Genomic DNA, 27,991 nt, shown 5'->3' on the forward strand with positions numbered 1-27,991 from the left:
AGCAGGGCCGGCGGCGGTGGTGGCTGCGGCTACGGTCGGAGACGGCAGTGGTGGCGGTAGCGGTAGGTGGCGGGGGTCTGTGACCGGGATCCGCCCCCGGGCCCGGGCACCATGAGCCAAGGCCCCCCCACAGGGGAGAGCAGCGAGCCCGAAGCAAAGGTCCTCCACACTAAGCGGCTTTACCGGTGAGAGGGGCCGGGGTGTGAGTGCAGCCGCCAAGGGAAGTGGGGGGGGGGGGACAGCGAGGGGCGGGGCCTCCCGGGCGGGCGGGCTCTGGTGCCGGGCTGGGGTGCGGGCGAGGGAGGGGGGGTGCAATTTTGGAGGGAGCAGAGGGCTCGGGGCCCCTTAACGCTGGATTGAGCAGAAAGAAGGAATTGGGTGGGTGGGAGGTTGGGAGGGAAGCACGTGGAGGGATACCTTCCGCAGTGAGCTTGGGGCTGGCACCGAGCTTTGCGGATTTGGGGTAAGAAGGTGGGAATTGGGGACTGCAGGGGTTGGGAAGATGAGGGCGGGGTCACAGATAGGAGAAAAACCCGGAAGGGAATGGTGCTTAGAACCCTGTAAGGACTTACAGGGAAGAGCCCTGGACTGAAATCAAGAGAGCCAGGTTCAGCTCCTTGCTTTGCCATTCTCTCACAGTTTAACCTTGGGCCTCAGTTTTCTCACCCTTAAAAGGAGAGGCTTGGATTTGATAGGCTTTGAGGTCCCTTATGACTCTAAGTTTTGGGAATCGGAATGAAAAGAAAGAGGCTGGAAGACTATTTGTGTTGGACTGGAAGGGCGGTGAAGGACTTTGAGTCCAGAATGTTCTTAGGTCATAGGAGCCCATTTCAGGGCACCTGGGGACTCCTGAGTTCTGCCTTCCTTCCAGCCTCATGACTACAGTCTCTTGCCAGGCAACTTCCATTCCTGGTTTCTGATTTCCACAGTGCCACTGTGCCACTCACATCTTCAGCCTTTCAGCCCTCTGTTGGGAACAGGCCAGTATGAGCTCTTCCCATCCTGAGTGAGCTCCTCCTGCCCCGAGTCGAGGATTTTCTGTGTGGGGCAGCTGAAACTTGGGCTCTTGAACTGGATCAAAGTAGGTTGAAGCATAGAGACCAAATTGAGTTTTCTGCTTTCTAATAGGGAGTAGGGTTTGGGGTTTTCATTCAGCTCAGGCTCTATAGAACCAGAGGTGTTTGCATGAGAAGACCAGCTTCAGAGCCATGGGCCTCATCTTGACAGTGAAAGAGTCAAGAACATGTTGTCTTTTCCTCCCTTGAGTAGGCATCCTGCCTGCTTTGGCTTCCTAAGCCAGAAGGCAGAGGGGAGTATAGGCTGATGCAAAAATAGAAAAATGATCCAATCTATCAGCCCCAGGGCTCTCACTGTGGGCTGCCCCAAGCAGTCTCCAGGTGGGTGAGCAGTTGGCTGGGATGGCACGTGTGCCTTGTCATGCAGCCGATTGTCAGTGCTGCCTGTCAGACAGAGAGTGGGCAGTGCTTGCAAGATTCCTTACTTGTCTCCAGCTTTTGGAAATGGCTCTGGTCATCCTTCTAATCATTCACAAATCTTGTTTTTTCTCAAGCCACTGCCCTCACAGAACTGACTGACTTAAGCGGATATGTTTGCATGTGTGGTTTACATGCGTGCACGTGGGTATCTCTGCTGGTAATTGTGTGTTGTTGGCTTTGGGCAGGATGGAAATTTGAGGCAGCGGATCTCTTTTTATTATTTATTATAGCAGTGTTGATTGGTGGGAAGAACTGGGGGAGGAAGGTCTGATTTCTTGGCCCAAGGTAAATATGTTGTTAGACTATGTAACTGTCATCCGACCTTCAGTAAATTTGGGAAATTCCCACAGTCTGTTTACAGAAATGAAATTCTGAAATGTTTTAAGCCCCGCAGAAAAGGCAGCTGGAAAAGGGATGCTGGAAGGGACACAAGCACCAGTTAATTAGGCCAATTTTAACTGTTTTTTTAAAAACATTTTTTTTTAACACTGCTAGGCCTAGGATTACAATAGTGAATGAGACACAAGACTTTTTTTTGTAGTTTTTGTTCTAGAGATTACAATTTAGTGGAGGAGCTTAGGGTCTGATGGGAAATGTGGAAGAAAGTGCGGAGACCTCTCAGGTTTAAGAGTTTGCAATTAGAACTTCCTTGAGTAGTGGTTACTAACCTTTTTGAATTGAGAATCTAAGGAAAGCTCTGGGGCCTGTCCATAAAAATACATACACACACAGCCTCCTTACATCTGTGCATGGCACTGAAGTTAAAAGCCCTTTCCTGGGGACTAAGCTGGCATATTACTGATGGCTGCCTGGTGCTGCCCTTGGCATTGAGGGCCAGGATGGCTGAAAGGGTTTGGCTTCCATCTCTAGGCAGCCCAGGAGGTGTTTGGAGAAATGCTGGGCTCTTAAGATTGCCTGTGAGAAGGCCTTGATTACCATCCCACCCACTCAGCTGGGTGTTGGCGGTCACTTCGCCCTGTACAGGACAGCTGTTAGTGGTGTACCACCTGAGCCACCACAAGATGCTAGCCCGCTGTGGCCCACTTTCCCCAGCCCAGGAGCATGTTTCAGTGTTCTGAAACAATTTTGGACGGTTTTATGAATCATCACTCCCTATTTTTTGGTTGTTTTGTGTCCAGAGCTGTGCCTGATTCACCTGTTCTCACAGCTGCTGTCTGTCCCCTGGGTTTTACCCTTCCAGAGATGATACTTACCCAGGCACCTCTTGGCCATCCATTGTAGAGTTTCCTTGAACTTTTCTCTTAGAGTCTGGAATATCTTCCTCAGGATGAAGACTAATATTTTTTGAGTACTTACTGTGTACAAGGCACTGTTACAAGTGCTTTATATATTAGCTAATTTAACCCCCACAAAGTAGATGATGATATTAATCCCATTTTATAGATGAGAGAACTGACACATAAGGAAGTTAGATTTTTCTTTTTAAGGGTTTTTTTTTTTTGGCTGCGTTGGGTCTTAGTTGTGGCACACGGGATCTTCGTTGAGGCATGCGGCATCTTTGCGGCGTGCGGGATTCTCTCTAGTTGTGGCGTGTGGGTTTTTTCTCTCTAGTTGTGGTGTGCAAGCTCCAGGGTGCGTGGGCTCTGTAGTTTGCAGCACATGGGCTCTCTAGTTGAGGCACGCAGGCTTGGTTGCCCCACGGCATGTGGGATCTTAGTTCCCCGACCAGGGATTGAACCCATGTCCCCTGCATTGGACGGCAGATTCTTTACCCCTGGACCACCAGGGAAGTCCCGGAAGTTAGATTTTTTACCCAGGACCACATAGCTTGTAAGAAGTAGAGCTAGGATTTGAACCCAGACTGTCTGGTTCCAGAGCCTACACTTTATATTAAAGAAACAGTTCCTTCAGCAGGATCCAGGAGACCTTATAACTAAGCAGTTTAGGGACACCCTCCCCCTTTCTCTTACCCCATTATTCCAAAGCAGAATTTTATATTAGGAATGCCTTTCCTTTATGTCAGAGATAATAAGCCTTTGCATAATAATAATTTATTCATTCCACCAATATTTATTGAATGCCTACTGTATACCAGTGCTGTATATAAATTATTTCATTTAATCCTCACAACAGCCCTTTGAGGTAACTGCTATTATTTCCACTTTTATGCATGTGGTAACTAAGGCTTAAAGAGGTAGGTAATTTTGCCCAAAGTTATAGAGTTAGTAAGACACAGCCAGGTTCAAACCCTAGATGTTTTGCCTGGCATCACAGCCTATGCTCTTTCCATTGAGAGAGTCTACCTTCCATATCACAGAGTTTCTCTACCTTGACACTGTTGACAGTTGGGGCAGGATAGTTATGGTGGTAGACTTTCCCATGTATTGTGGGGTGTCTAGCAGCACACAGTAAATGCCAATAGCATGCCTCTTCTTCCCCTCCCCCAGGTAGTGACAATCAAAAATGTCTTCAGCATTGCCAGATGTCTCCTGAGGGGACTGCTGTGTCAGGATGGAGACTGTGTTCCTCTTGTTTTGTACCGAGCTCAATCTGCAGCCATTTAGTTTCCCCACCCCAAATTCTTTAGCTTTTCCTCTAGGATCAGTGTTCCAGCATCATAGGTGGACCATACACATGGCTCAAAGGCTGTTTGCCTATATTTCCCTGCAGGGCCGTGGTGGAGGCTGTGCATCGACTTGACCTCATCCTTTGCAACAAAACTGCTTATCAAGAAGTGTTCAAACCAGAGAACATTAGCTTGAGGAACAAGTAAGCTGAGACTCTAAACTACACATTCTTACAGTTTCTTTATTCCTTTCCACCTGAAACCCTGTCACATATAGACACATGTTCTCTTTTATCTCCTGACCTCGTGGTACAATAATGGGGTATGACGTCTCTGGCCTTCCTAAGAGGGAGAGGGGATCCCTCACTCTCTGCAGCTTCTACATCTAACACCATTAGAATGGTGTTTGAGTTGGAGGAGTTGGCCATACTGCATAATGAAGGAAGGAAGGAGGAGATACAGAGGCAGAGTAAAAAGGAGAGAAAGGTGCAGGGAAAGAAATGAAGATTATTAAAATTCTTATTGCTCCTGCCTCTGTCTTTTGGGGCTCCCACTGCCTTCCAGGACTGCTGTTGTCTTGGGTCCTACTGACTGACCCTGGATGTCTATTGCGAGGCACAGAGATTTGTCAGTCGGGGTGTTGGCAAATGCCTTCTTGTCCTCAGTTCTTGTGTCCCTCACCAAGGGATGGGCAGTCCCTCTCATGCTCTCCTCTACACCCTCCCAGGCTGCGTGAGCTCTGCGTCAAGCTTATGTTCCTGCACCCGGTGGACTATGGGAGGAAGGCAGAGGAGCTGCTGTGGAGAAAGGTGTACTACGAAGTTATCCAGCTTATCAAGACTAACAAAAAGGTAAGGGGAGGTCAAGATCTTGGGAAGATGTTTGTCTAAAGAGGGGAAGCTAAGGAAGAAAAGGACAGCGAGGCAAGTGGGCCAGAGTATGGTTGTAGATAGAGAAACCAAGGAAGAGATAGCAGAAAGGGAGGGAGTCATATGGAATTAGGATCAGGGAAGGAGGGGAGCCTGATCCCAGATGGGGAGACCAGAGAAGTAGGTCTAAGGGTATAGGGGTAACTTGTGAGTGAGAGGAGATGTGGATAAAGTTCCAGAGCCAAGAAGATAAGTTTATTTCTTCAGGGAGATGAATATGATTAGGGATGGGGGAGCAGAACTCTGATCTTGTTGCTTAACTAGCCCCTTCCCTTTCCCAATCTCCAGCATATCCACAGCCGGAGCACCTTGGAATGTGCCTACAGGACACACCTGGTCGCTGGTATCGGCTTCTACCAGCATCTCCTTCTTTATATCCAGTCCCACTACCAGCTAGAACTGCAGTGCTGCATCGACTGGACCCATGTCACCGACCCCCTCATAGGTCAGTGAAACCTGAAAGGTGGGCTCGAGGAGCAAGTTCATATGCTTCTACTTCTGGCCTTCTTATCCCTCAGGATCCATGTACCTTGTGACCCAGCCAGGCAGAGAGCATTCTAGAAGACCTACAAATGCTTCATGAAATTTGGATTTACCCAAACAACCGTATGACTTGGGGTAAAGATCTTAAGGAAGGAGAGAGAGAGACCTCTTCAGTCTGGGATTGTAGACCGATGGGGAGTCGGGGAGGGAATGGAATGATCTAGAGTAGGTCTGACACTGAAAGATGTTATTAATAGCATTTTTTTCTTCCAGTTGAATTTGGCTGGCATTTGTTTTAACTTTAGAGATTGTTTCCTAGTATTTGATGAAAGTATTAAAGTTTTTAGAAACGTTGGGGAAGTCATGGACATTCTTTCAAGATAGTGCAAATCTCTTTTTGGCCTTCTGAGGTACTGGCAGCTATGGTGGTTTTCTCTTCAGTTCAGCTATCCTTTAGAGCTCCTTCCCTCTTCCTCCAACTCCCCTTGCTCTTTATACCCCCTGCCCTCCCCCAGCCCCATGCCCCTTCCCTCACCAGGACAAAGACATTCTGGGTCAGAGATGGAGGTTGTGTCTGCACCCCTATGTGGCAGCATTCTCTGGTCAGAAGCAGAGCACTGTACTTTGTACATTTAAAAACATTTAAAAACAAAACAATGGGGAATTCCCTGGCGGTCCAGTGGTTAGGACTTGGCACTCTCACTGCTGGGACCCCGGGTTCAATCCCTCGTTGGGGAACTAAAATCCTGCAAGATGTGTGGCGCAGCCAAAAATAAAACAAAACAAAACAAAACAACGTCAATCCAAGGCAACATTTATAGGTGTTATACCAGATTGCCAGAGGGGTCCATAGCTTAAACAAAGATTAAGAACCCTTATTTCAAAGGGTCAGTTCCCCAAATCATTTTAGTTTTTCTCCTTATTGATATTTCTCATTCAGCCAACTCAGCAATGTCTCTATAAAGAATATTAGGAAAGGCTGCTCAGAATGGGAGCTACACACCCAGGAGTGTGGCTGCAAAGTGGAATGGATAGGAGGATGCTATGCAACTTACCTGCTGTGCAACTTTGATTTCTTTAACTGTAAAATGGAAGTAACAAGAGTAACTACCTCATGCGGTTGCTTTGAGCATTACTTAAGTTGATATTTTAATACACTTAGAACAGTACCTGGCACATGGGAAAACTGCCTGCCAAGTAGCCGGAGCTCTCTGAAGTTACAAGGCTGCCTGGGTGAAGGGAGAGGAGAGAGCCATGCATGTTTGGCTCTGGCCACCACCAGTCCTCAGGTCAGGCAAGATGACCTCGTTTCCCTCATGAATAGACTCTCCATAGGCTGCCTTCTCTGTGGGCCTCCCACCAAGCAGAAGCCAGGAGCATTTACCTTGGCCTCATTCAAATGCCATTCTTCCTGGGCAAGTTTCCCATCTTGACCCAAACCGTTTACCTTTAGGTGGGGAGCTGCTACCCAAGGCACCCACAACTGTACTGACACTTGAGCCTCACCTCTACTTTCTAGAAGCCTTCCTATGATGACCTTTCACATGACCTTCCCCCAGGGAGCTGTCCTAGGTTGAGGACCATAGCCCATCTGTTCTAGTTCCTTTCTGTCCTATGAATGACCCCTGCCTATGAGTTTCTGTGTCTCTACTTCTGTCTACCTGTGAGCCTGTGTCTCTATCTGTGTCCTGGATGGGTGTCTTCTCTGCCCCATAAGGCCGTGTTCTAAAACTAGCCCTGGATTCTTTATCTCCTTTCTCCACCTAGGAAAGGTGTTTCCCCAAAGGTAGGGACAGAGGAATGGGCTTATAAACATATCTCTCTCTCTCTTTCTCTCTCTCTCTTTCTCAGGATGCAAGAAGCCAGTGTCTGCCTCAGGGAAGGAGATGGATTGGGCACAGATGGCATGCCACCGATGTCTAGTGTACCTGGGGGATTTGTGTAAGAATCCGAACCTTTCATTTTTCTCTGTTTTGGGCTACAGGACAGGCTCCAACTGCTCCTGTTGGTACCATACCACCCTTTACGTGATTGGAGAGCAGGAGGCGCAGTGTGGCCTCTGACAACTTTTTTCCTCCAGTCTGTTTACAGTGTTTCCTTCTTTTCACTGTTCGTGCATGAGTCGAAAAGGATGGTGAATACAAGAAGAAGGAAAATGTCTTTGCTCTTTAAGAAAGTCAGGGTGATAACCTGGTTTCAGCGGTGGGTTAGGAAGATTTTAATTTGATGTCTTTCTCCTTTGGGGTTTTCTCTTCATGGATTCCTAGAGGAATTGCAGTTAGACCTCAGGGAGGACTTACCTGCCTGAAATATGTTTCTCAGAATGGAAAAGTACTCTTGCTTTATGGCCCCCGGTCTCTAGTCCTGATAGACAATGGTTCTGTCATTAGGCTGCCGGTGTGTGGCTGTCAGATGCATTATCCTTTATTGATCTGAGGCTCGTCTCCCTGCCCCCATCCCACTCCTGGACCCTTTATAGGCAAGGGGCACAGAGAGAATCAGCTGTTTCACAGTAGATTGACCAAGTGTCATTAGTAATGTCTTCTCTCTAGAACTGAGCAGTTGAATTCCAGAACCAAATATCAGAAGTCTTTTCAAGCATTTATATATGCTGCAGCCCCTTCATTGGGAAGAGATAATCAAGAAGAGCCTCTTTACTTTACAAACACTAAATATTCTTTACATTTTGGACCTACCAGCAAGGAAGAGAGAGTTGAACAGTTTGCCCATAGTCATGCAGACTTAAGACTGTGCCAGAGACCCAAGCAGCCTGCCTTCTAGCTCAGGTATCTTCCTCCCGGGCTCTTATTACAGTACTCCAGAGTAGACTCCCAGATGAGGGGAGGTTTTTCTGAAACACGGAATCATTGTATTTCTTTTCCTCCTCTCCCTCCTGCAGCACGATATCAGAATGAATTAGCTGGCGTAGACACTGAGCTGCTAGCTGAGAGATTTTACTACCAAGCCCTGTCAGTGGCTCCCCAGATTGGTAAGTGGACCCCTCCACTGGGGCCTCCCAACCCAGCAGCATTTTCCAAGAGGAAGACAATGTTGAGATGGCAGGCAGGCCATACTCACTTCCCCCTGGGTCCTTCCCACCCACTCTCAATTCTTTCATACTTCACCTTGGTTCTGCATTCTGACCCTTGTAACACACACTCAGAAGATGGTGGAAGGAGAAGAGAAATGGGAAAGTCTTGAGCTAAGAAGGAAGGAGGCAGAAGAGGGAGAGACAAGATGGCTTCCCTGTCCCTGAGGTTTCTGTAGAAAGAGGGGACCATACTTCAGCTGCCCCCATGGAGGCACAGTGAGGGAACGGATCAGGCTCCATTACAGGGAAAGATGGGGATTAGCATGTAGGAAGGAGAACTCAGAGGTGAGAGACTGAGCTGGGATAGAGGAGAGGGCTCCATGGAGTTCAGTCAGCATTGGAAGAGGCACAGCTGCTGCTGAAGGAATGGCAGCTGTCAGTGCTGAAATCCCTGGTGGTCCAGGTGGGCTTAGACTGATAGGAAGTGAGTCTAGAATAGATAACGCCCTGGAGGAGCAAGATTAAACTGCTGATCACCTGAGACACCAGTGTCGCCTGCAGACCCACTGTTCTCCCCATGAGTTCTCTGATGCTTAACGTGGGTTGGGCCTTGCAGCTTTCGGTGAGTATTATGGCTACAGACTGTGTGACTTTTCTTCCTCTCCAGGAATGCCCTTCAACCAGCTGGGCACACTTGCCGGCAGCAAGTACTATAATGTGGAAGCCATGTATTGCTACCTGCGCTGGTGAGTATTTGCCAGCTCTTTCCCCAGCCCTACTTTCATGTCTGCACAATTCCTCCTTTGTTTTCTCTCTTCCCTTTCTCCCTTCTCTAGCTCCTGAGTGAGATAGAAGAATGCTAAGATTGAGGGTGTCCCTTCTCTCAGGGGCATCCTGACACAGCCCTGCTGCTTTTCACATAGCCACCTGGACTTGTAGATACTTGGGCAGCTGAAGTAGCTGTCTGCTGTCATGAAAAATAACAGGATTGCCGCCTTCCTGAAGAAGGAAATAAATTTGATATAGTTGATAAAATGGTACCAAAGTAGCCTCTGACAAGAACTTCAGAACTATAGAGCTTCAGTGTCTTGAGGTGACAGAGATGACAGCATGGGGGGACAAGTTTAACAGGGTGGATCACTGCTTCCCTGGATCTCACACTTAGCTCTTAGAATGAAAAAACAATTTTTTCAGGGCACCCAAAGTTGATTAGGCTTAGGTTACTAAGTCACCATAACCAAATGCACATGAGAGTGACAGGTAAATGAGAATGCCATTGGTTAAGTCTTAGTGAGACATAAACTGCCAGGAAGCTCACTGTTGCCACCTAATCAGGGCCAGAGTCTACTTGAGAAGCCAAATCTATCTCAGAAGAAGTTGTGTAGTGAATTGGGCTTCAAAGCCTAAAGGGAGTAAGGGTGGTCTTCATAGCTTAAATGGTCAGCTACTAAGGTGTAAAGTAAAATAACCTAATTCTGCCTTCCTGGCCAAGGAAGCCTGTTTCCTGTATCAACAAATATTTACCCTGTTCCGTTACTAGATCGCTACAGACTGGCCTCCCATCCACTGTATTCATTTTTTTTTTTAATTGAAATATAGTTGATTTACAATGTTGTGTTAATTTCTGCTGTACAGCCAAGTGACTCAGTTATACATATACATACATTCTCCTTTATATTCTTTTCCATTGTGGTTTATCACAGGATACTGAATATAGTTCCCTGTGCTATACAGTAGGACCTTGTTGTTTATCCGTTCTATATACATATAATAGTTGGCATCTGCTAACCCCAAACTCCCACTCCATCTCTCCTCCACCCCCACTTCTCCCTTGGCAATCACAAGTCTGTTTTCTATGTCTGTGAGACTGTTTCTGTTTTGTAGATAAGCTCATTTGTGTCATATTTTGGATTCCACATATAGGTGATAGGATATGGTATTTGTCTTTCTCTGTCTGACTTACTTCACTTAGTATGATAATCTCTAGTTCCATCCATGTTGCTGCAGACGGCATTATTTCATTCTTTTTTTATGGCTGAGTGATATTCCATTGTGTATATATATATATATATATATATATATATATGTATCACATCTTCATCCATTCATCTGTAAATGGACATTTAGGTTGTTTTCATGTCTTGGCTATTATAAATAGTGCTGCTATGAACATAGAGGTGCATGTATCTTTTTGAATTATAGTTTTGTCTGGGTATATGCCCAGGAGTGGGATTGCTGGATCATATGGCAACTCTATTTTTAGTTTTTTGAGGAACCTCCATACTGTTTTCCATAGCGGCTGCACCAATTTATATTCCCACCAATAGTGTAGGAGGGTTCCCTTTTCTCCACACCCTGTCCAGCCTTTGTTATTTGTGTATTCATTCTTGAATATGATTACCAGGTTTTATATTATAACCTCCCATTGCATCTTTCCCATTCCTTGCATGCCTTCCAGGGAATGCCCCCCTTACTTGTCCTGGATCCCTCCTCACATTCATAATCATGATTTAGGGTGAATCACTTTCAAAGAGAGCCAAGCACATCCAGGTTTGGGAGGTGCCAAATAAGGTCCTCCTCTACTATGCTTAAACAATTATATCTCATGGTTTGTGGGTTAGGCATTTGGCTAGGGCTCAGTTTGGCAGTTCTCCTCCTGGTGGCATTGTCTAGGGTCAGTCGGTGGTATTTGGCTGATTTGGGGGTCTGATATGTCTGGAGGGTTGGTTCATCTGGACCCCTCTCCCTCTCCTTGTAGTCTCAGGGCCTCTCCATGTGGTATCTTCCTCAGGGCAGATGGACTTCTTACATAGTGGCTCAGGGCTCCAACAGCAGATAATGACCCAAGAAACTTGGAAGTAGAGTCTGCCAATCCCTTAAGGCCTGGGCCTGGAAACTGGTGGAGTCACTCCTGCTGTATTCTCTTGGTCAAAGCAGTTGCATAGTCATTGTCTCCCACCCTCATCCCCTGCCAAGATTTAAGGGGAGGTGACACAGAGCCCACTTCTCAGTGGAAGGAGTATCAAAATATTTATTTATTTATTTATTTTTTTGCGGTACGCGGGCCTCTCACTATTGTGGCCTCTCCTGTTGCGGAGCACAGGCTCTGGACTCGCAGGCTCAGCAGCCATGGCTCACGGGCCCAGCCGCTCCACAGCATGTGGGATCTTCCCAGACCGGGGCACGAAGCCGTGTCCCTTGCATCGGCAGGCGGACTCTCAACCACTGTGCCACCAGGGAAGCCCTGTAGCTATATTTAATTCACCACTGGCGTGTATTTCTTTTCTATCACTGCTTTTTGTAATGAAAAGATGTTTCGAAAAACAAGACTTTTTTAAAAAGTATAGCATGCTCTTAAGGTCATAGCCTTTGTGGTAAGACAGACTTGGTTTGGAGACTCAGCTCTACTGTGTTTTAGCTATGTGACCTTTGTTTGATTGATTGATTGATTGCCGCGTTGGGTCTTCGTTGCCCCGCGTGGGCTTTTCTCTAGTTGTGGCGAGCAGGGGCTACTCTTTGTTGCGGTGCGCGGGCTTCTCGTTGCGGTGGCTTCTCTTGTTGGGGAGCACGGACTCTAGGCACCGGGCTTCAGTAGTTGTGGCTTGTGGGCTCTAGAGCTCAGGCTCAGTAGTTGTAGCGCATGGGCTTAGTTGCTCCGCGGCATGTGGTATCTTCCCAGACCAGGGCTCGAACCCATGTCCCCTGCATTGGCAGGCAGATTCTTAACCACTGCGCCACCAGGGAAGTCCGTTATGTGACCTTTGCATTATACTTGATCTCTCAGGCTTTACTTCCTCATCTGTAAATGTGGACAATAGTAGGGTACAGTGCCTGGCACAGAGTCGGGTGCTCAGTACATATTTGCATTTGAATGAATATCATGAGGATTAACTGAAGTAGTGTATGTAAATATCCTTGCGCATAGTAAATGCTTGTTAAATGCTACCTATTAAGTGCCTGTGCTTTAAGATGAAGAATAGTGTATTTCAGGGATGGTAACTAAGTTAAGGTTGTAACATTCAGTGAGATTAATTGTCCCATTTCTAGATACAGAGGAGATGCAGATGTCATCATTACTGTGATTAATCTGGAAGTTGTATGTGTGTATTTTATTAGGAAAGATAGCTTTCACCCTGAGTACATACATGGAAGGGGAGGCTGGGAGCAGCCTGTATTGACTAGAAACAGTGCTCCCTAAATCCCTGGAAGACTGACATTTCCCCTCTCCCCCTCTGCCTCTGCCAAGACTCAGTAGCTCACCTCTGTCTCCTTCAGCATCCAGTCGGAAGTGTCCTTTGAGGGGGCCTATGGGAACCTCAAGCGGCTGTATGACAAGGCAGCCAAAATGTACCACCAGCTGAAGAAGTGCGAGACTCGGAAGCTCTCTCCCAGCAAGAAGCGGTGAGTGGGGCCTGTGGGAAGAGGGGGTCTTTCTGCAGTTGGTGCAGTAGGACCATAGGGACCCTGGAGCTGTTCACCATTTACCTTGGGCTCCTCTCATTTCAGATGTAAAGACATTAAGAGGTTGCTGGTGAACTTTATGTATCTGCAAAGCCTCCTGCAGCCCAAAAGCAGGTGAGTGGAAGAGAGTGTGAGCAAGAACTGTGTCCTGTGAGCCCCATCACGATGGCTTCTTTCTGGCAGGGGACTTGAAGAGGAGGGAGTGGGCTGGTGAATTCTGCCTTTTGATTGGAAATTATTTAGCTGGTTAGTCCTTTCTTGGCATCCCTCACTGTCTCACCCTAGGTTCTGTGCCCATTCTCTGGGTGGCTTACCCTCTGGCACAGTGGGTGCTTACTAGATGTTGAAGGAGTGGCCGAATGGGAAGCCTACCCACATCCCTTCCACTGCGTGTCTGCCCTTCCCGTGTTATTCTGTCTGCTTTGGAGACCAGCAAGCACTGATTCCCCCTGCTCCTCTTTCTGAAGTCTCCGCTAAGGATCCTGTGGTCTTTTCTCTGAATCCTGTATTCCCAGCTCTTTTTGCCTGCCCCAGCCCCCATCACTGACCTCCCCTGTTATCCTGCCCTTCCATAGCTCTGTGGACTCAGAGCTGACATCACTTTGCCAGTCAGTCCTGGAGGACTTCAACCTCTGTCTCTTCTACCTGCCCTCCTCACCCAACCTCAGCCTGGCCAGTGAGGATGAGGAGGAGTATGAGAGTGGATATGCTTTCCTCCCGGACCTTCTCATCTTTCAGATGGTCATCATCTGCCTTATGGGTGTGCACAGCTTGAAGAGAGCAGGTAACTCTCCCTCTGTCCCTCATTTCTCCCCGGCTGGCTTCTGGGTTCCTCACTACCATTTTCTGCAGCTCCTTATCCATGAACTTGCTTCCACAAGCAGTCCCTTCACTACCTGTGTCGCTGCCTGGCTGTGGGAGATAGGGGCAAGGAACCCTGCCCTAAAGAAGCTCCTAGTGAATGAACAAAGGCGACAGCATATTCCCACCCCCTCCGCCCTCCTACACCCACAAACACACGTACCCTTGGCCAGGACCCAGGCAGACACAGTGGTTGAGATGCTTAGCGATGATCCAGACGGAATTCAGACTTGCTGGGGGTGGGGGCAGTTAGGCAGTTCTGGAAACCTTTCTGCCGGAGGTGTATGTAGAGCAAAGTTGGATGGAAGGGAGGGAGAGGCAGGGCTGGGTGCAAAGATGCTTGGGGCATATGGGGAGACGCTTGCGTGAAGGCATCAAAGCCAGGGAGGATGAGATGGGACAAGAGCATCCATGAGCTTCCATGAAGCAGGATGAGCTGGCACATTCCACATTACAGGATGCGAGTGAAGAGACCTGAGAAGTCTTTTTTTTGCCTTAGAGGAAGTTTTCAGAGGTAGTTGGATCCTTGGAAGGGTTGAGAACAGGTGAGATGAGGTTGAAATTAGTGGAGCCTACTCCTTTTCAGGGCCCTGGGCCCCTAATGCTGGCTTTCCTGGTTTTAGGATCCAAGCAGTACAGTGCAGCCATTGCCTTCACCCTGGCCCTCTTCTCCCACCTTGTCAATCATGTCAACATACGGCTGCAAGCTGAGCTGGAAGAGGGCGAGAATCCCGTCCCGGCATTCCAGAGTGATGGCACAGGTGCAGGCACGGGGGAGGTTGTGACTGTGGAAAGGTTAGCATGGGGTGTGGGGATCGTGGGAGGGGAACACAGTTGTGGCAGGGGAGGTGCTGTCAAAGAGCACCTGCCAGTGTCCTTGTTCCGGTTTGTCCCTAAGGCCCCACCTGACCATCCTCTTTCCACAGATGAAGCAGAGTCCAAGGAACCCTTGGAGAAGGTGGAGGAGCCGGGTCCTGAGCCTCCTCCTGCAGCATCTCAAGATGGCGAGGTCAGAAAGAGCCGGAAGTTCTCCCGCCTCTCCTGCCTCCGCCGCCGGCGCCACCCACCCAAAGCTGGTGATGACAGTGACCTGAGTGAAGGCTTTGACTCAGACTCGAGCCATGACTCAGCCCGGGCCAGTGAGGGCTCAGACAGTGGCTCCGACAAGAGCCTTGAAGGTGGGGGAACAGCCTTTGATGCCGAGACAGATTCAGAAATGAATAGCCAAGAGTCCCGATCAGACCTGGAAGATATGGAGGACGAGGAAGGGACACGGTCCCCAGCCCTGGAGCCACCTCGGGCCAGGTCAGAGGCTCCTGAATCCCTCAATGGCCCACTGGGCCCCAGTGAGGCCAGCATTGCCAGCAATCTACAAGCCATGTCCACCCAGATGTTCCAGACTAAACGCTGCTTCCGACTGGCCCCCACCTTCAGCAACCTGCTCCTCCAGCCTGCCACCGAAGCTCCCACCTTGGCCAGCCGCAGGCCCTGTGTCAATGGGGATGTGGACAAGCCCTCAGAGCCAGGTACTTGGGCCTCTCTTCATCATCTTGCTCTGGTCCTCACCTCTATACCATCGGCACTCATCTGAGAGAGGCCACTTTTTTCTCTGTTTGAGTACCTCTCATCCCCACCCTCACTGCCTGGCTTTCGGCTTCTGCCTGTAGTGTGGCCTGGAGTTTTTTCCTGGGAATCCCCTCTGCTGCTCACTTTCTTATTCTCAGCTCCCAACTGATTTCATGGTCTTATTCTCCTCCCACTCCCACCTTGCCCCGTGGGTTTGGGGCTTTTCTCCCTACACAGCACTGCAGCTGTAACTCCCTCCCGTGCCATCCCAGGTCCTACCAGGGCTCCTGGAAGCTAGAAAAACCACACCCACCAGGGCAGGTGGATTAGAATGAGACTGTTTCCCTGAGGGTCTTCCCCTGAGGTGCAAAGGGGGCACCTGGTCAGCAGCAGCAGTGAGCATTTGCGGCATCTACTCTATGCCAAGCACTAGGTTGGATTTTTTGGGGGTCTTATCTAATTTTCACTGCAGTCTTGTGGTGGAAGAGTTATCATCCCTATTCTAAATTCTGTTCTTTACCTCCAAGCTTTTGTGCACGGTGCTTCTTTGGTCTGGAATATACTTTTCCTCCCTTGCCCCGAGCCTCTCAATTAGCCAATTGCTTGCCTAATTCTCACTTTAGATTTTAGCTTAAAAGTCACTTGGTCTGGGATTCCTCCAAGGGTAGGCTTCCTGTGGGCTCCTGTAGACTCTGCACCTTGGCAACTTCCAGCCTTTTCCCACTTGAGTGACATTGTCCGTTGACTTGTCTGTCCCTCCCCGCAATACCATGAGCCTCTTGAGGGCAGGGCAGTCCATGTTTTGTCTATCGCTGTATCCTCATTACCTAACACAGTGCTTGGCACATGGTTGGGACTTTGAATGAATAAAAGAAATGAGGAAGCTGATGCTCAGAGTTGGAGTGTGAACTACTTAGTGTTCTAACCTGCAGACTTGAAGAGCTAGGAGTTGGAAGTAGTTCTTTTAATTCTGTACCTCTTTTCTCCCCACCTGTAGCTCACTTCTGACTGTCTGCCCTGCCTTTTGCACAGTATAGGCACATCATAAATATCAGTTGAGTGAGTAGCTGTAGACCTCACAAATTAACTCGTGGTTTTTTTTTTAATTAATTAATTTAATTTATTTATTTTTGGCTGCGTTGGGTCTTCGTTGCTGTGCACGGGCTTTCTCTAGTTGCGGCAAGCAGGGGCTACTCTTTCGTTGTATTATGTGGGCTTCTTATCACAGTGGCTTCTCTTGCTGCAGAGCACGGCTCTAGGGCACGCGGGCTTCAGTAGTTGGGGCACGTGGGCTCTAGAGCGCAGGCTCAGTAGTTGTGGTGCACGGGCTTAGTTGCTCCGCAGAATGTGAATCTTCCTGGACCAGGGCTCTAACCCATGTACCCTGCATTGGCAGGCAGATTCTTAACCACTGCACCACCAGGGAAGCCCCTTAGCTCGTATTTTAAAAGGCACCAGGTTCTTGGCTTAAAAGCAACTAGTAAAAAAAAAAAAAAAAAAAAAAATAGCAACTAGTTAGTGAGCCTAGAAAAGTTAGGCAGGAGCCTGAGTCCTCTCTTCTCACATCAGAATTCTTCAGAAGAGTCCAAGCAGGTTGGGGCATGCTCCCCGCACAGAGCTGAAGCCTGTTGCCATGTGCCTACTAGTCGCTCATCCTGGTTCTCTGTCACCCACCCCCAGCCTCTGAAGAGGGCTCTGAGTCGGAGGGAAGTGAGTCTAGTGGGCGCTCCTGTCGGAATGAGCGCAGCATCCAGGAGAAGCTGCAAGTCCTGATGGCGGAAGGCCTGCTTCCTGCTGTGAAAGTCTTCCTGGACTGGCTACGGACTAACCCCGACCTCATCATAGTGTGTGCGCAGGTGCGTCACTCCACTCCCACAGCTCTCCGTCAGGTCCCAAGGTGTAAGGGGAGGGTGCCAGCCAGGATGGGGTGTGGGAATCCCCTCAGGTGAGCTGGTCAAGACAAAAGTTATTGTCAAGCACCTGCTCTGTGCTGGCTCCTTATGCTTTTTACAGGGCAAGGATTAGGCATGACCTTTGCCCTCAAAGAGTCTGTGGCCTGGGCTGGGATACAAATTTTGTGGACTGGGAAAATAGCACTGCTTATTCTGCTTTGTGTCCCCAACGCCAGGCATAATGCCTGCCATTATGAGTAACGTCTGTGACAGTATGTGTTCAAGGGCTAACCTTGATAGGTAAACACCGGAGTCCAGAGAAAGGAGAGAGCACTGAGTAGTGACAAGAGAGATGAGACTGGGAAGTGACAGGATGTTCAGACAAGGTGCAGGTGTTGTGAGCAGGGAAACGGCTTAAAGAGAGTCCTGTAGCTGGAGTGAGTGGTGTCAGAAGCGGGCTGCCATGAAGACTGGCTGGCGTGATTGTGACCTTTTCCTTCCTTTCTCAGGTTCAGAGTCTTAATCTTGAGCCTCCGGTGCCCTGAGGCTTTTCTTCAGTGTTCCTTTATTCCAGTAGCACACCTGCCTGCTGTGGAAGACCCTTTTCTCTGCAGGTCGCCCTCTTCCCTAGATGAGGGAGTTTAGGTCAGGGCCAGGCACAGCCTTGGGCATGTGCTTGTGCCTGATGACAGCTAGTTAGTCATTGTTAGTCATCGAGGGCGGTGTGGTGAAGATGATCATATCCCCAGAGAGGTGGCCCAGTGTGGACACGTGGAGGGCTGAAAGGAAAAGTTTGTGCTAGACAGGGAGAAGCTTCCTCCAGTGCTCTAGCTTTTTCCACTACCAAGATCCAGAGAGTTTCTCCTGTGGTTTCAAGCCTTCAGCGGTTGATGAAGTTCAGTGAGGCTTCATGGTCCCCTTCTTCATTCCTCCCTGTTTTCCAAGTCCTCCGTGAGCCCCCCCTTGGCCTCTTTTGTTAATTTTTCTCTCAAACGCTTCTAGGCCTGTGACCATAGCCCCAGACCCCTCAGATATAGTGCTTTTCTTGTTCACTGCCAGCCTCCAGCACTGCCCCAGCTGAAGGCTTCCTCTTCTCTCTCTCCCTCAAGAGCTCTCAAAGTCTGTGGAACCGCCTCTCTGTGTTGCTTAATCTGTTGCCAGCTGCTGGCGAACTCCAAGAGTCTGGTGAGTGAGTCCCTGGCACTGTCCTCCCTCTCTCTCCCTCACTGGCCCCACAAAGCCCGCCTCCCCCTTCCTGGTAACCTGGTCCTTAGGGTAAGGAGGTTAATGGGATTCACTGCCTATCCTCCCTAACACACAGCAGTCATTGTGGTCTGGGCCTCTCTGGTTTCCTGCCCCAACACTGCCCCACTGTGGGCAGGTGGCCTGGTCCACCAGGGAGTGTGCTCCCTGGGGAAGGCAGTGGAGTGGCAAGAGCAGAGTGAGGGGAGCCTGTGAGCCAGCCCCAGTCACTGGTGTGGCACCGCTGCCTTCCTCATTGAGAATTGACCTTGACCTTCAGAGCCCATCTGTCTGGGTCATCCCCTCCTGCCACCTTGCAGCTAGCAATCACCTTCTCCTACCTCTGGACTCACCCAAGGGCAGTCCATTCCTTCTTCCAGAGCTCCTCCTCTCACATCCATCCTAGTGTAATTGTCCCTCTGTCAGGGGGCCATCCCGGTCTGAGCGGTCCTGTAACCCTCCCAGCTCTGGTCTCCTAAAGCTCTGCCTGACGGCCCTGTGTACCCATCTCTCCTTTCCTCCCCGCCACCTCTCCCCACTTTGTGTCCGAGGAGTATGTCCTGTCTCACAGCCTCTGAGGAAGGACTGTGTCCCTCTGACTGGGGGCTCCCATAGGGCAGGTGGCCTCATGTGTCCTCTTTCTCCCCAGGCCTGGTCCTGTGTCCTGAGGTCCAGGATCTTCTTGAAGGCTGTGAACTGCCTGACCTCCCGTCCAGCTTGCTGCTCCCAGAGGACATGGCACTTCGCAACCTGCCTCCCCTTCGGGCTGCCCACAGACGCTTCAACTTCGACACGGATCGGCTCTTGCTCAGCACCTCAGAGGAGGTGGGGATATCATTTCTCACGCCACAAGCCCTGTTGTTCATCAGACTCAGTAGCAAAGCAGGGGTTCAGGGCTGGAGGGGACGGGCAGGCACCCCTTCCATCCAGACGGGGAGCATGTCCCTGGGGCTGCAGCTGTGAGTCCTTTTTCACTCGGTGAACCATTTGGACTTCCTTTCCTCCTTGGCAGGATGTCCTTCCACAGGTTTGCTGTTGGTAGTGTCTCCCTTTGTAGAACAAGCCTCCTTCCCCTTTCTCCGCTTTTTGGAGAGGACAAAACAAGTAAATTATTAGGGCTTTGAAATCTCTGTTGGTCTCTTTTCTTTTCTAAGCCCAGCCTCCTCTAAGCTGACCAGCAAACAGAAAGTTGGAGCTGGAAGGGAATGTGCTACCCATTTAGTCCAGTGATTTTCACCCTTGAATCTGTGTCACCACATGGGCCGTCTTGGGGCAGCAAAGGGAAGCCAAGTGGACAGGTGTCCCAGCCCCCGTCCCCAACACACACACACACACCACCCCCACCCCCTCGTTGGTTCCTCCTTCTCCAGCTTGGCTTGATAGTCTGTTTTATATTTTAGCATTCTAGATAAGATTTTTGTTTGATGGGGAAAGAGGGTTTTGCTGGCCAAAAACATAAGTTGGAAATGGTGATCTAGTTTGTCCTTTCATTTTACACGTTAGGATCTGAGACCCAGAGAAAGATGGCATAAGAACCCAGGTCTCATCACTCCCAGCCCATGCCCTTGTCTCTTTCTTCTCAGCCCTGAGTCCTGCTTCTCCAGTCCTTCTGGGAGTCTCCTCGCCCTACTTGCCCACTCCTTTTCCGTTAGCTAGAGGCTCTGGGCCTCGGCGCTCCTCTTTTCCACCCTACAGACCACAGGCCTTACGAGGGAGCCCGTGTTGCTGAGTTGGTTGGACTGGCAGGGACGGCGGAGGGGAGGAGCGGGGGCCAGCGGGCCTGGAGGGCCCTGCTCAGCCGGGCCATCTCCCATGTCTCCTCACAGACGGTCGTGCGCATCTGCTGCATCCGCAGCTTTGGCCACTTCGTTGCCCGCCTGCAAGGCAGCATCCTGCAGTTCAACCCAGAGGTTGGCATCTTCGTCAGCATCGCCCAGTCTGAGCAGGAGAGCCTGCTGCAGCAGGCCCAGGCCCAGTTCCGCATGGTGAGTCAGGCCTCCCCTCCCTGTCTGCTCTGCTCCCATGGGCTCACTGAGAAACCCAGGGTCAGAGGCTTAGACACACTGGTGGCCCTCGACTGAAGAACCTGGTCATTGGGGCCGGGGAGACTGAGCTTGGGGAGGGAACTGAGGGCTGATAGGGAGTGAGAGTTGCTTTGAGCAGGGGCAGCCTGGCACCGGCCTGTATGTAGACTGACTGGGGATTGAGGGCCATCTCTGTCACCTCCTAGTCTGAATTGAGCAAGTCACTTAACCTTGCTAAGTCTGTTTCCTCATCGGTTACACAGGAATAGTTGAATCAGCTTTATGGGGTTGCTGTGACTGTGCAATGATAGAGAATGGCAGGCACTTTGCACTTTGCATCATGGAGTGTGTGCTGTGGAGTACGTGTGCTCAGCAAAATGCTCCTTTCCCTTTCCTTTTCGAGGGATGAAGACTGAGGAATGGAGGGATCCTGGCATCAGACACCATGCAGGAACCCTTCCATCCCACAGAAGCCTCAAAGAGTAGGAGGTGGCCTGTGTTACCTCTTTTCCAGTCAGTCATTCATTCCACAGATACTTACTGAGAATCTGCTCTATGCCAGACCCGTCAGTATCCTAGGCATGAGGGTTACAGCAGCAAACAAGACAGGCCTTTCTCTTGTGAGGCTAATACTTTGTGAGCAACACTGTGGGTTCTTTAGCGGGGCCTGCACAACCCTGGGCGTGTTGTCCTCCCCAAGCTGAGTGGCACCAGCGCATTTGGGGGGTGGTGTCTGGCGCGGGAAGCGCGGCCCACGTGTCTTGGCAAGCCCAGGGGTTCTTCATCTCAAGCCAGTCTCCTCGCCCATGTTCTTCCTTTCCCCAGCCCCAGGCTCCCCGACCTCTGAGCACCCCCTTCCTGCGGATGGGAAGGGGCACAGTCTCCCCAGAAACACCCCTCCTTGCTGCCTTAAAAGCAAGCACGCTTTGTTAAACACTAACCTTTTGTGTTAAGGCTTTCATTGCTGTTGCATAGGGGGACACACAGGGGGTTACAAAAATAATTACGGGGAAGTCACACAGCTTCAAAAAATGTTAGAGTGTTCGCAGGCATTTCCTCTGGCCTAAACCTCCCGAAGACTCCTCCTGGGGCACGGAATACTTGAAAGCCCCTCTGGTGTGGTGCTAGACACCACAGGCCACGGTGGACTCAGGCCACACTGCCTGCTGGGACTGCCTCCTGCTCTGCCTGAGTCACGTTTCCATCCCAAGGGGTTTATCCCCTGGCAGCAGCAGCGTGGTCCTTGTCATATTGCCTTCTCACATCATTTATCGAGAGTTTTCCATGTGCAAAGCTGCTTTGCATGTGACATCTCATTTAACTCTGTAACAGCCCTGTGAGGTGGGTGCTTGCAGCCTCATTTTATAGACAAGGGGCTCAGAATGACAAAGGAGGAGGTATCAGTGGCAGAGCCAGGGCTCTGGAATTGGAAAGACCAGGCTCTTGTCCTTGTTCTAAGCTGCTGTGGGAGCTTAGCTTCTCTGCAAGCCAGGCGGGGCGCTGCTCCTACTCTCTGGGCTCTAGTGTCTGCCTGGTTTAGGGACCCCTCTTTCCCGATGGGTCTGGTCTTCTGCCTCCCTTCTTTGCTTTCTCTACCAGAGTTTCTCAAAGGGGACACTCCACAGGCGGGTAAGAGGTGGACACTTCATAACCATAGTATAATTATCAAAACTAAGAAGTTAGGATTGGTACAATCCTGTTAACTACAGACTTTATTCAGATTTCACTAGTTTTCCTGTAAATGTCTATTTTCTTTTCCAGAATCCCACATTACATTTGATTGTTTTAATGTCTCTTCAGTCTTTCCATGTCTTTTTTTTTTTAAATATTTATTTATTTATTTGGTTGCACTGAATCTTAGTTGAGTCAGGCGAGCTCCTTAGTTGTGGGATGCGTGTGGGATCTAGTTCCCTGACCAGGGATCAAACCCATGCCCCCTGCATTGGGAGCCCAGAGTCTTAACCACCACGTCACCGGGGAAGTCCCTTTCCTTGTCTTTTATAATCTTGACAGTTCTAAGGAGTATTGTTCAGTTGTTTTGTAGAATGTCCCTCACTTGGCTTTGTCTGGTGTCTTCTTATGATTAGGATGAGATTATACATTCCAGATTAATATTTTAAAGCATCACTCTGATGATGCCAGTTTGCCAAAGAGCCTTCAGTGGCTCCCCATGTCTTTTAGAATAAGTCCCCATCTTTAGACCGTACTAAGGAATTTGGACTTCATCTAGAAGACAAAGGAAAACCATCACAGGACTTCTAGTCAGGGCCATGGTGGACAGCAGATGGTTTTTGAAAGATTGCCTTGGTTGCAGGCAGAGAAAATGAGTTGGGCTGGAGGCAGAGACCAAAAAGAAGGTGATTATACTAGTCAAGGTGGGAGGTACTGGCTTAGACCGGGGTTGCATATTGAAGATGGAGGGATGCAGAGGGATGTGAATGATTTTTTAGGAGGTACAGTTGACAGGACTGGGAGGCTGATAGCTTCTGGGGCTGAAAGAGAGGGAAAAGTCAAAGCTAGCTAGCTTTCTGGCTTGGCAGATGGTGGTTTACTTAGCAAGCTGGGGTACACTAGAGGATGAGAAGCAGGTTCTGAGAAACAGGTTGGGCTGTCAAGTAGGCATTTGGGTATGTACGTCTGGAACTCAGGAGTGGTCAGGTCTGGGCTGAAGCTGCAGCTTTTGGAAGAAGTTGGCAAGTGGATGATGATAGAAAGCGAAGGGGTGCATGGATGGTATCCCCTGGGAGGGAGGACAGATTGAGAGGAGCAGAGGTGGAACCCTGAGACACAGACAGGTGCCATCCCCTCCCTCTCTCCCTGGGAGGCGTGAGCTTCTGTGGGCTGCTAATGAAATGTGTTCAGATTACACAGGAGGGATATTTTTTCTCCCACGCCTCCCTTCCCCTCACTTATCAGGAGTGATAGAGAGCTGACTTTATATGAGGCCGTACCTATTTCAGACCCCAGGAATCCCTTTTGGTCTTCTTGATCACTGGAGAAAGGAATATTCATTCCCCCAGCTTCTCGTCCCAAGCTTAGCACCTGGTATTTTCCCCTTGTAGGCACAGGAGGAAGCTCGGCGGAACAGGCTAATGAGAGACATGGCCCAGCTACGACTTCAGGTAAGAAGTTGGGGCCCCGCGCTCCTTCTGCTCTTGATCTGGTTATTGCCTGAGGCCCCCTGACACGTCCTCAGCCCTCCAGCTTCAGCCCCTGTTCTGCCCGCTGTGACTCTCCACCTTGCCCTGGCTACCCTCCCAGCCTCCTAGACTGCCTTCCAACTGCTGACTTGTCACTGAGCTTTTGTGCTCCCTTCTGCCTTCACTTCTGTCTCTTTTCCTTCTCTTTCTCTTCCTCTTTCCTTTACCACTTGTTTCTGTCTACTTTTCCTATGAGGCCATTCGTCGAAGGGGTCCCTTGTTCCCATTGGCAGCAGGAGGAGCCCCATAAGAGCCACCTTGAGTACCATTCTTCCCCTGCCCAGGCTGCACGCAGCTCCACCCACTCTGCCTTCTCTCAACAGCTCGAGGTCTCTCAGCTGGAAGGGAGCCTACAGCAGCCCAAGGCCCAGTCAGCAATGTCTCCCTACCTCGTCCCCGACACCCAAGCCCTTTGCCACCACCTCCCTGTCATCCGCCAGCTGGCCACCAGTGGCCGCTTCATTGTCATCATCCCAAGGACAGGTGAGTATATTGGAGAGGTGGGAGCAGAGAGTGTGGCTAAAAGAGAATCTGGCTTAGGATTGAGAGACCCTTACTTGGGGCCCAGTTTACACACAGTGGCCTTGGTCAAGTCCTGCCGCCTCTCTGAACTTCAGTCATTTCATCTGCAAAGTGGGCATGACAATCCCTGTTAAACCCTGACTCACAAGATGGTTGGGAGAAACAGATGAGAAAATCTGAGTGAAAGCAGTTGGTAAGTTGCCAACATACATTGTTGGCAGAAGGTCAGTCTTTGAAAGAACTTCAGGATTCCTGTAGGAGCTACGGCCCCTTTTCCTGCAGTGTGTCCTGGAGTGAGTGCAGATGCTTCTGCAGAGCCCCATGTCACGACAGCCTGAGCTCATCTGTTTTGTCGTTCCCCCACCCCCCATCTTGCCCGCCAGTGATCGATGGCCTGGATTTGCTGAAGAAGGAACACCCCGGGGCCCGGGATGGGATCCGATACCTGGAGGCAGAGTTTAAAAAAGGGAACAGGTGAGTGCAGGCCTGGCTGGACCTCTGCTGAGCACAGACAACAAATGCATGTGTTCCTCGTGTAAGACACGTGGCCCCTGGTCACAGTTGGCTCACTGCCTGGGGAGGGAAGCCGAAGACATAATTAGAAGTCAGGGTCTTAGGTGCTGAAATAGACAGCGATTGGAGGAGCTAGGAGCCCTGTTGGGGAACAGTGACCTGCTGTCCATCTACCTCTGGGGCAAACATGAGATCACTGTGACCGGGGAGAGGGGAACAAGCCCCCACCTCCAACCTATGGACTCCTTTGCAGGAGGTTCTCCTGCTTTAGGTGATCAGGTTGACCAAGGTGGGAGTGCCTTCATCGGGGCTGCCCAGGGGCTTCCCATGGGGCTGGGGGGAAAGATGGCAGTGTATAGGTGCTCAGCCCAGCACAGGCCCTTCCTTCTGGCCTTTGGGGCCAGAAAAGGACTAGACACTGGGTGTAGGGAAGAGGGAGAAAGCTCCCTGCTCTCTGCTGGCTGGCCCACCCCTCCTCTGCATTTGCCCTTGCCTGGTCAGAAAGCTGCACAAAGCCTGCTTGTTTGGACCTTGTCTCCAGAAGCACTGACTTGAAAAGCACCTGCTGCTTCTCCCCTCCCAGCTCCTCCCCAGGGAGGAACCAAAGAATTGATGTTATCAGGAGGAAAAGCAAGCTGGGCTCAGCAGCTAGGAAGCCACTTCAGAATGACTCCAAACAGACCTGTGATGTGGGAGACGTGCCCCCCCCCCCGATAAAACTGGGTCCCCTGCGCCACAATGGCCTGCTTTGTATGAGGTGCCCTCCCTCTCCCCTGCCCCCAACCTTCACTCTCTCGTCTCCTTTGCAGGTACATTCGCTGCCAGAAAGAGGTGGGGAAGAGCTTTGAGCGGCATAAGCTAAAGAGGCAGGATGCAGATGCCTGGTAAAATTTCAGCCCCCACCCCTAGAACCTCAGATAGGCTGCCTACCTTGCTTCTCTGTGGGCACTCCCCAGGACAGAGGGACGGGGCCGGAGAATTCCGTAACAGGCAGCAGGACCAGCGCGGGGCCAGGCTTATTCTGCCGGAGGCCTCCTGCAGGTCTCACCTTAGATGGAGTGAGAAGTTGCTCCAGCATCTGAGCCCCCGTGGCCCTGAGATCCTTGGGCTCAGCTTCCTCACTCATTGAACCTTTGCCCAGTCCCTGTAGCATGTCCTCTGGGGCCAGCTTCCAGGACCCTCTCCTCTGGGCTACCTGGTTTCTCTCGCTCTCTCCTGGTGCCCTCCTCACCCCCAGCTTCCCCTGTGCCCTGGAGATCTGGTGTTCAGGCTGTGCTAATGCTGGGGCTTGGCCCGCCTTCCCCCTGCTCCCACCAGGACGCTCTATAAGATCCTGGACAGCTGCAAACAGCTGACTCTGGCCCAGGGGGCAGGTGAGGAGGACCCGAGTGGCATGGTGACCATCATCACAGGCCTTCCACTGGACAACCCCAGCACGCTCTCAGGCCCTATGCAGGTGGGTCATGGGGTGATGTTTGGCAGAGTGTGGAATGGGGAGGAGGTACCAGTGTCGACTCCCTCAGACCAGACAGCTGCCCTTTTCCTCTTCCATCACCCCTTCCCCAGCCCCTCAACGACTTGTCCCAGAGTTTGGGAGGTCAGGCCCTCCTCCATTTGTCCTCCCCCCAATTCTACAGGCAGCCTTGCAGGCCGCTGCACATGCCAGTGTCGACATCAAGAATGTTCTGGACTTCTACAAGCAGTGGAAGGAGATTGGTTGAGACCGACCCCCAGGCCCTGCAGCGGGGCTGACTCCAGATCTCTCCTGCCCTCCCTGGCAGCCAGGACCACCACCTGTAGTCACCCCACCACACGCAGACTCACGCACGCACACAGGAAGGAAGCCCAGCTGCACACAGGCTGCAGGGAGGGCCCAGGAGCCAGCTGGGAGGGCGGGGTCCCCCTGTTGCCAAGACGACGTCAGGAAAGCAAGGAAAGTGCTTGGAGCAGGAGAGGCCTGTGGGCCCCTAGCCAGCCTTCCTGCCTCAGCCCCCCTGCTTTCCCCAGGGGCAGGTGGCAGGCACAGGTGTCTGCGTTTCGTTGGAGTGGTTCCTGGACCTCTGAGGGGAAGGGACAGCAGAAGGGGCCCTTCTTCCTCACCCAAGACGCAGGGTGGTTGGTGCCAGGAGTTTGGGTCCTCTGGGCCTGGGGGTAGAGTTGGGTAACACCAGGTGTCTGGGTGGTTCTCTGCAGACCCTTCCTCTCCTTGAGGACCACCCACCCCCTCTCGTCTCCCTTTGCAGGGGCTGGGCAGCTCTGGAGCCTTGGGGACTCTTAAGGAAGAGGGGCCTGGAGCTGCCTGCGCCAGTAGCAGGGCAGGGCTTAGATCCCCTCCTCCTGCTGCAGGGGATGCACACCCATTGCCCCACTTCTGTTTTCTGTCTGCCTTCGTCTAGCTTCCAGGGCAGGGAGCAGGCCCATGATGGCTGCAGGCAGTCTGGCCTATATGCCAATGAGGGCTTCTGTGCCTGCCAGCCCCATGGTCACTGCGCTTTGTGCTCTGGGCCGCTGTGCTGGGACAGAGTGGGATGCCAGTAAGAGGAGAGAGGGGTGAAGTTTGAGGCCACAACCCCCATTACTATCTAGGGAGGGGCCTGTGTTCGGATGGACATCAGAAAGGAGAGGCCTCTTGAAGCTGCCCGGCCAGGGACCCTCTGCCCTGATGGGCTTCCCTACTTTTGTCCTTCCCCGGGACTAAAGGCCTGGAGGAGCTGAGCATGGGGCTAGCTTCTGGAGTGTTGAGGTGAATGTGAGAGCAGAGATCACGAATAGCTCAGGGCAGTGAGTGGAGCAGCAAGAGTGGGGCTGAGTGTGGGAGGCTTTGGCCAGGATTGCCTCGGCCCCTCCCGCTCGGGCTGCACATACAGCTCGGGCTGGGGGTTGAGGGTCGGGGATCTCAGCTCTGCTGTTCCCCACCCCAGCACTAGCCTAGCTTCCCAGACTGTTCTCGGAGGAGAACTGGCTGCCTGCCTCCTTCCTCTAAGACAGCAAGTCTGGGACAACCTGGGGGGAGTGGGATCACCCCCACTTCCAGTCCCTGGCAGAGGCTGAGACTAAAGCATCACTTAATAAAGACCCCCAGAAGCCCACTCCTTGTCTCCTGGTGCCTTTCTGTACAGTTTTATTGGGACATTGGAGATTACATACTGAAATGGCAGTTTGGAAAGGTTTCTTTGAGGTGGCCCAGTTGAAGCAAGTAACCAGCAGTTGGAGCACAAACTCCAGAGATGGTTTTGATAGATGT

General features: G+C 50.9%; 1 protein-coding gene across 3 annotated transcripts; it reads left to right on the forward strand.

Annotated features, from left to right (window-relative positions):
• On the forward strand, nt 1-27,829 carry SMG5 (SMG5 nonsense mediated mRNA decay factor). 3 transcript variants are annotated; one of them, XM_082834264.1, is made up of 22 exons: nt 1-185; nt 4,128-4,226; nt 4,751-4,874; nt 5,241-5,397; nt 7,287-7,376; nt 8,335-8,424; nt 9,134-9,212; nt 12,742-12,867; nt 12,973-13,041; nt 13,503-13,711; nt 14,412-14,549; nt 14,715-15,314; nt 17,035-17,210; nt 18,356-18,431; nt 19,138-19,313; nt 20,315-20,473; nt 23,575-23,634; nt 24,036-24,195; nt 24,618-24,708; nt 25,557-25,631; nt 26,065-26,203; nt 26,385-27,829. In XM_082834264.1, exons 1-22 carry the CDS (start codon nt 112-114, stop codon nt 26,466-26,468), a joined length of 3,051 nt encoding a protein of 1,016 aa, XP_082690390.1. In that variant the 5' UTR covers nt 1-111; the 3' UTR covers nt 26,469-27,829. The 3 variants fall into 3 exon arrangements, with proteins under 3 accessions (XP_082690390.1, XP_082690391.1, XP_082690392.1); XM_082834265.1 differs by having other exon boundaries at nt 13-62; XM_082834266.1 differs by lacking the exons at nt 1-185; nt 4,128-4,226; nt 4,751-4,874; nt 5,241-5,397 and adding an exon at nt 6,665-6,724.
• The last annotated feature ends 162 nt before the right edge of the window (nt 27,830-27,991 follow it).

This window comes from Leucopleurus acutus (genome assembly GCF_964270905.1).
Source record: "Leucopleurus acutus genome assembly, chromosome: 2".
In the NCBI taxonomy this organism is placed as follows: Eukaryota; Metazoa; Chordata; class Mammalia; order Artiodactyla; family Delphinidae; genus Leucopleurus; species Leucopleurus acutus.

Excerpts from the sequence above, each read along its gene's own strand:
- SMG5 (XM_082834264.1), top strand. The coding sequence starts at position 112 with ATGAGCCAAGGCCCCCCCACAGGGGAGAGCAGCGAGCCCGAAGCAAAG. Across the intron at positions 186-4,127 it reads CACACTAAGCGGCTTTACCG|GGCCGTGGTGGAGGCTGTGC; the intron begins GTGAGAGGGGCC and ends ATTTCCCTGCAG. Across the intron at positions 26,204-26,384 it reads CGCTCTCAGGCCCTATGCAG|GCAGCCTTGCAGGCCGCTGC; the intron begins GTGGGTCATGGG and ends CCAATTCTACAG.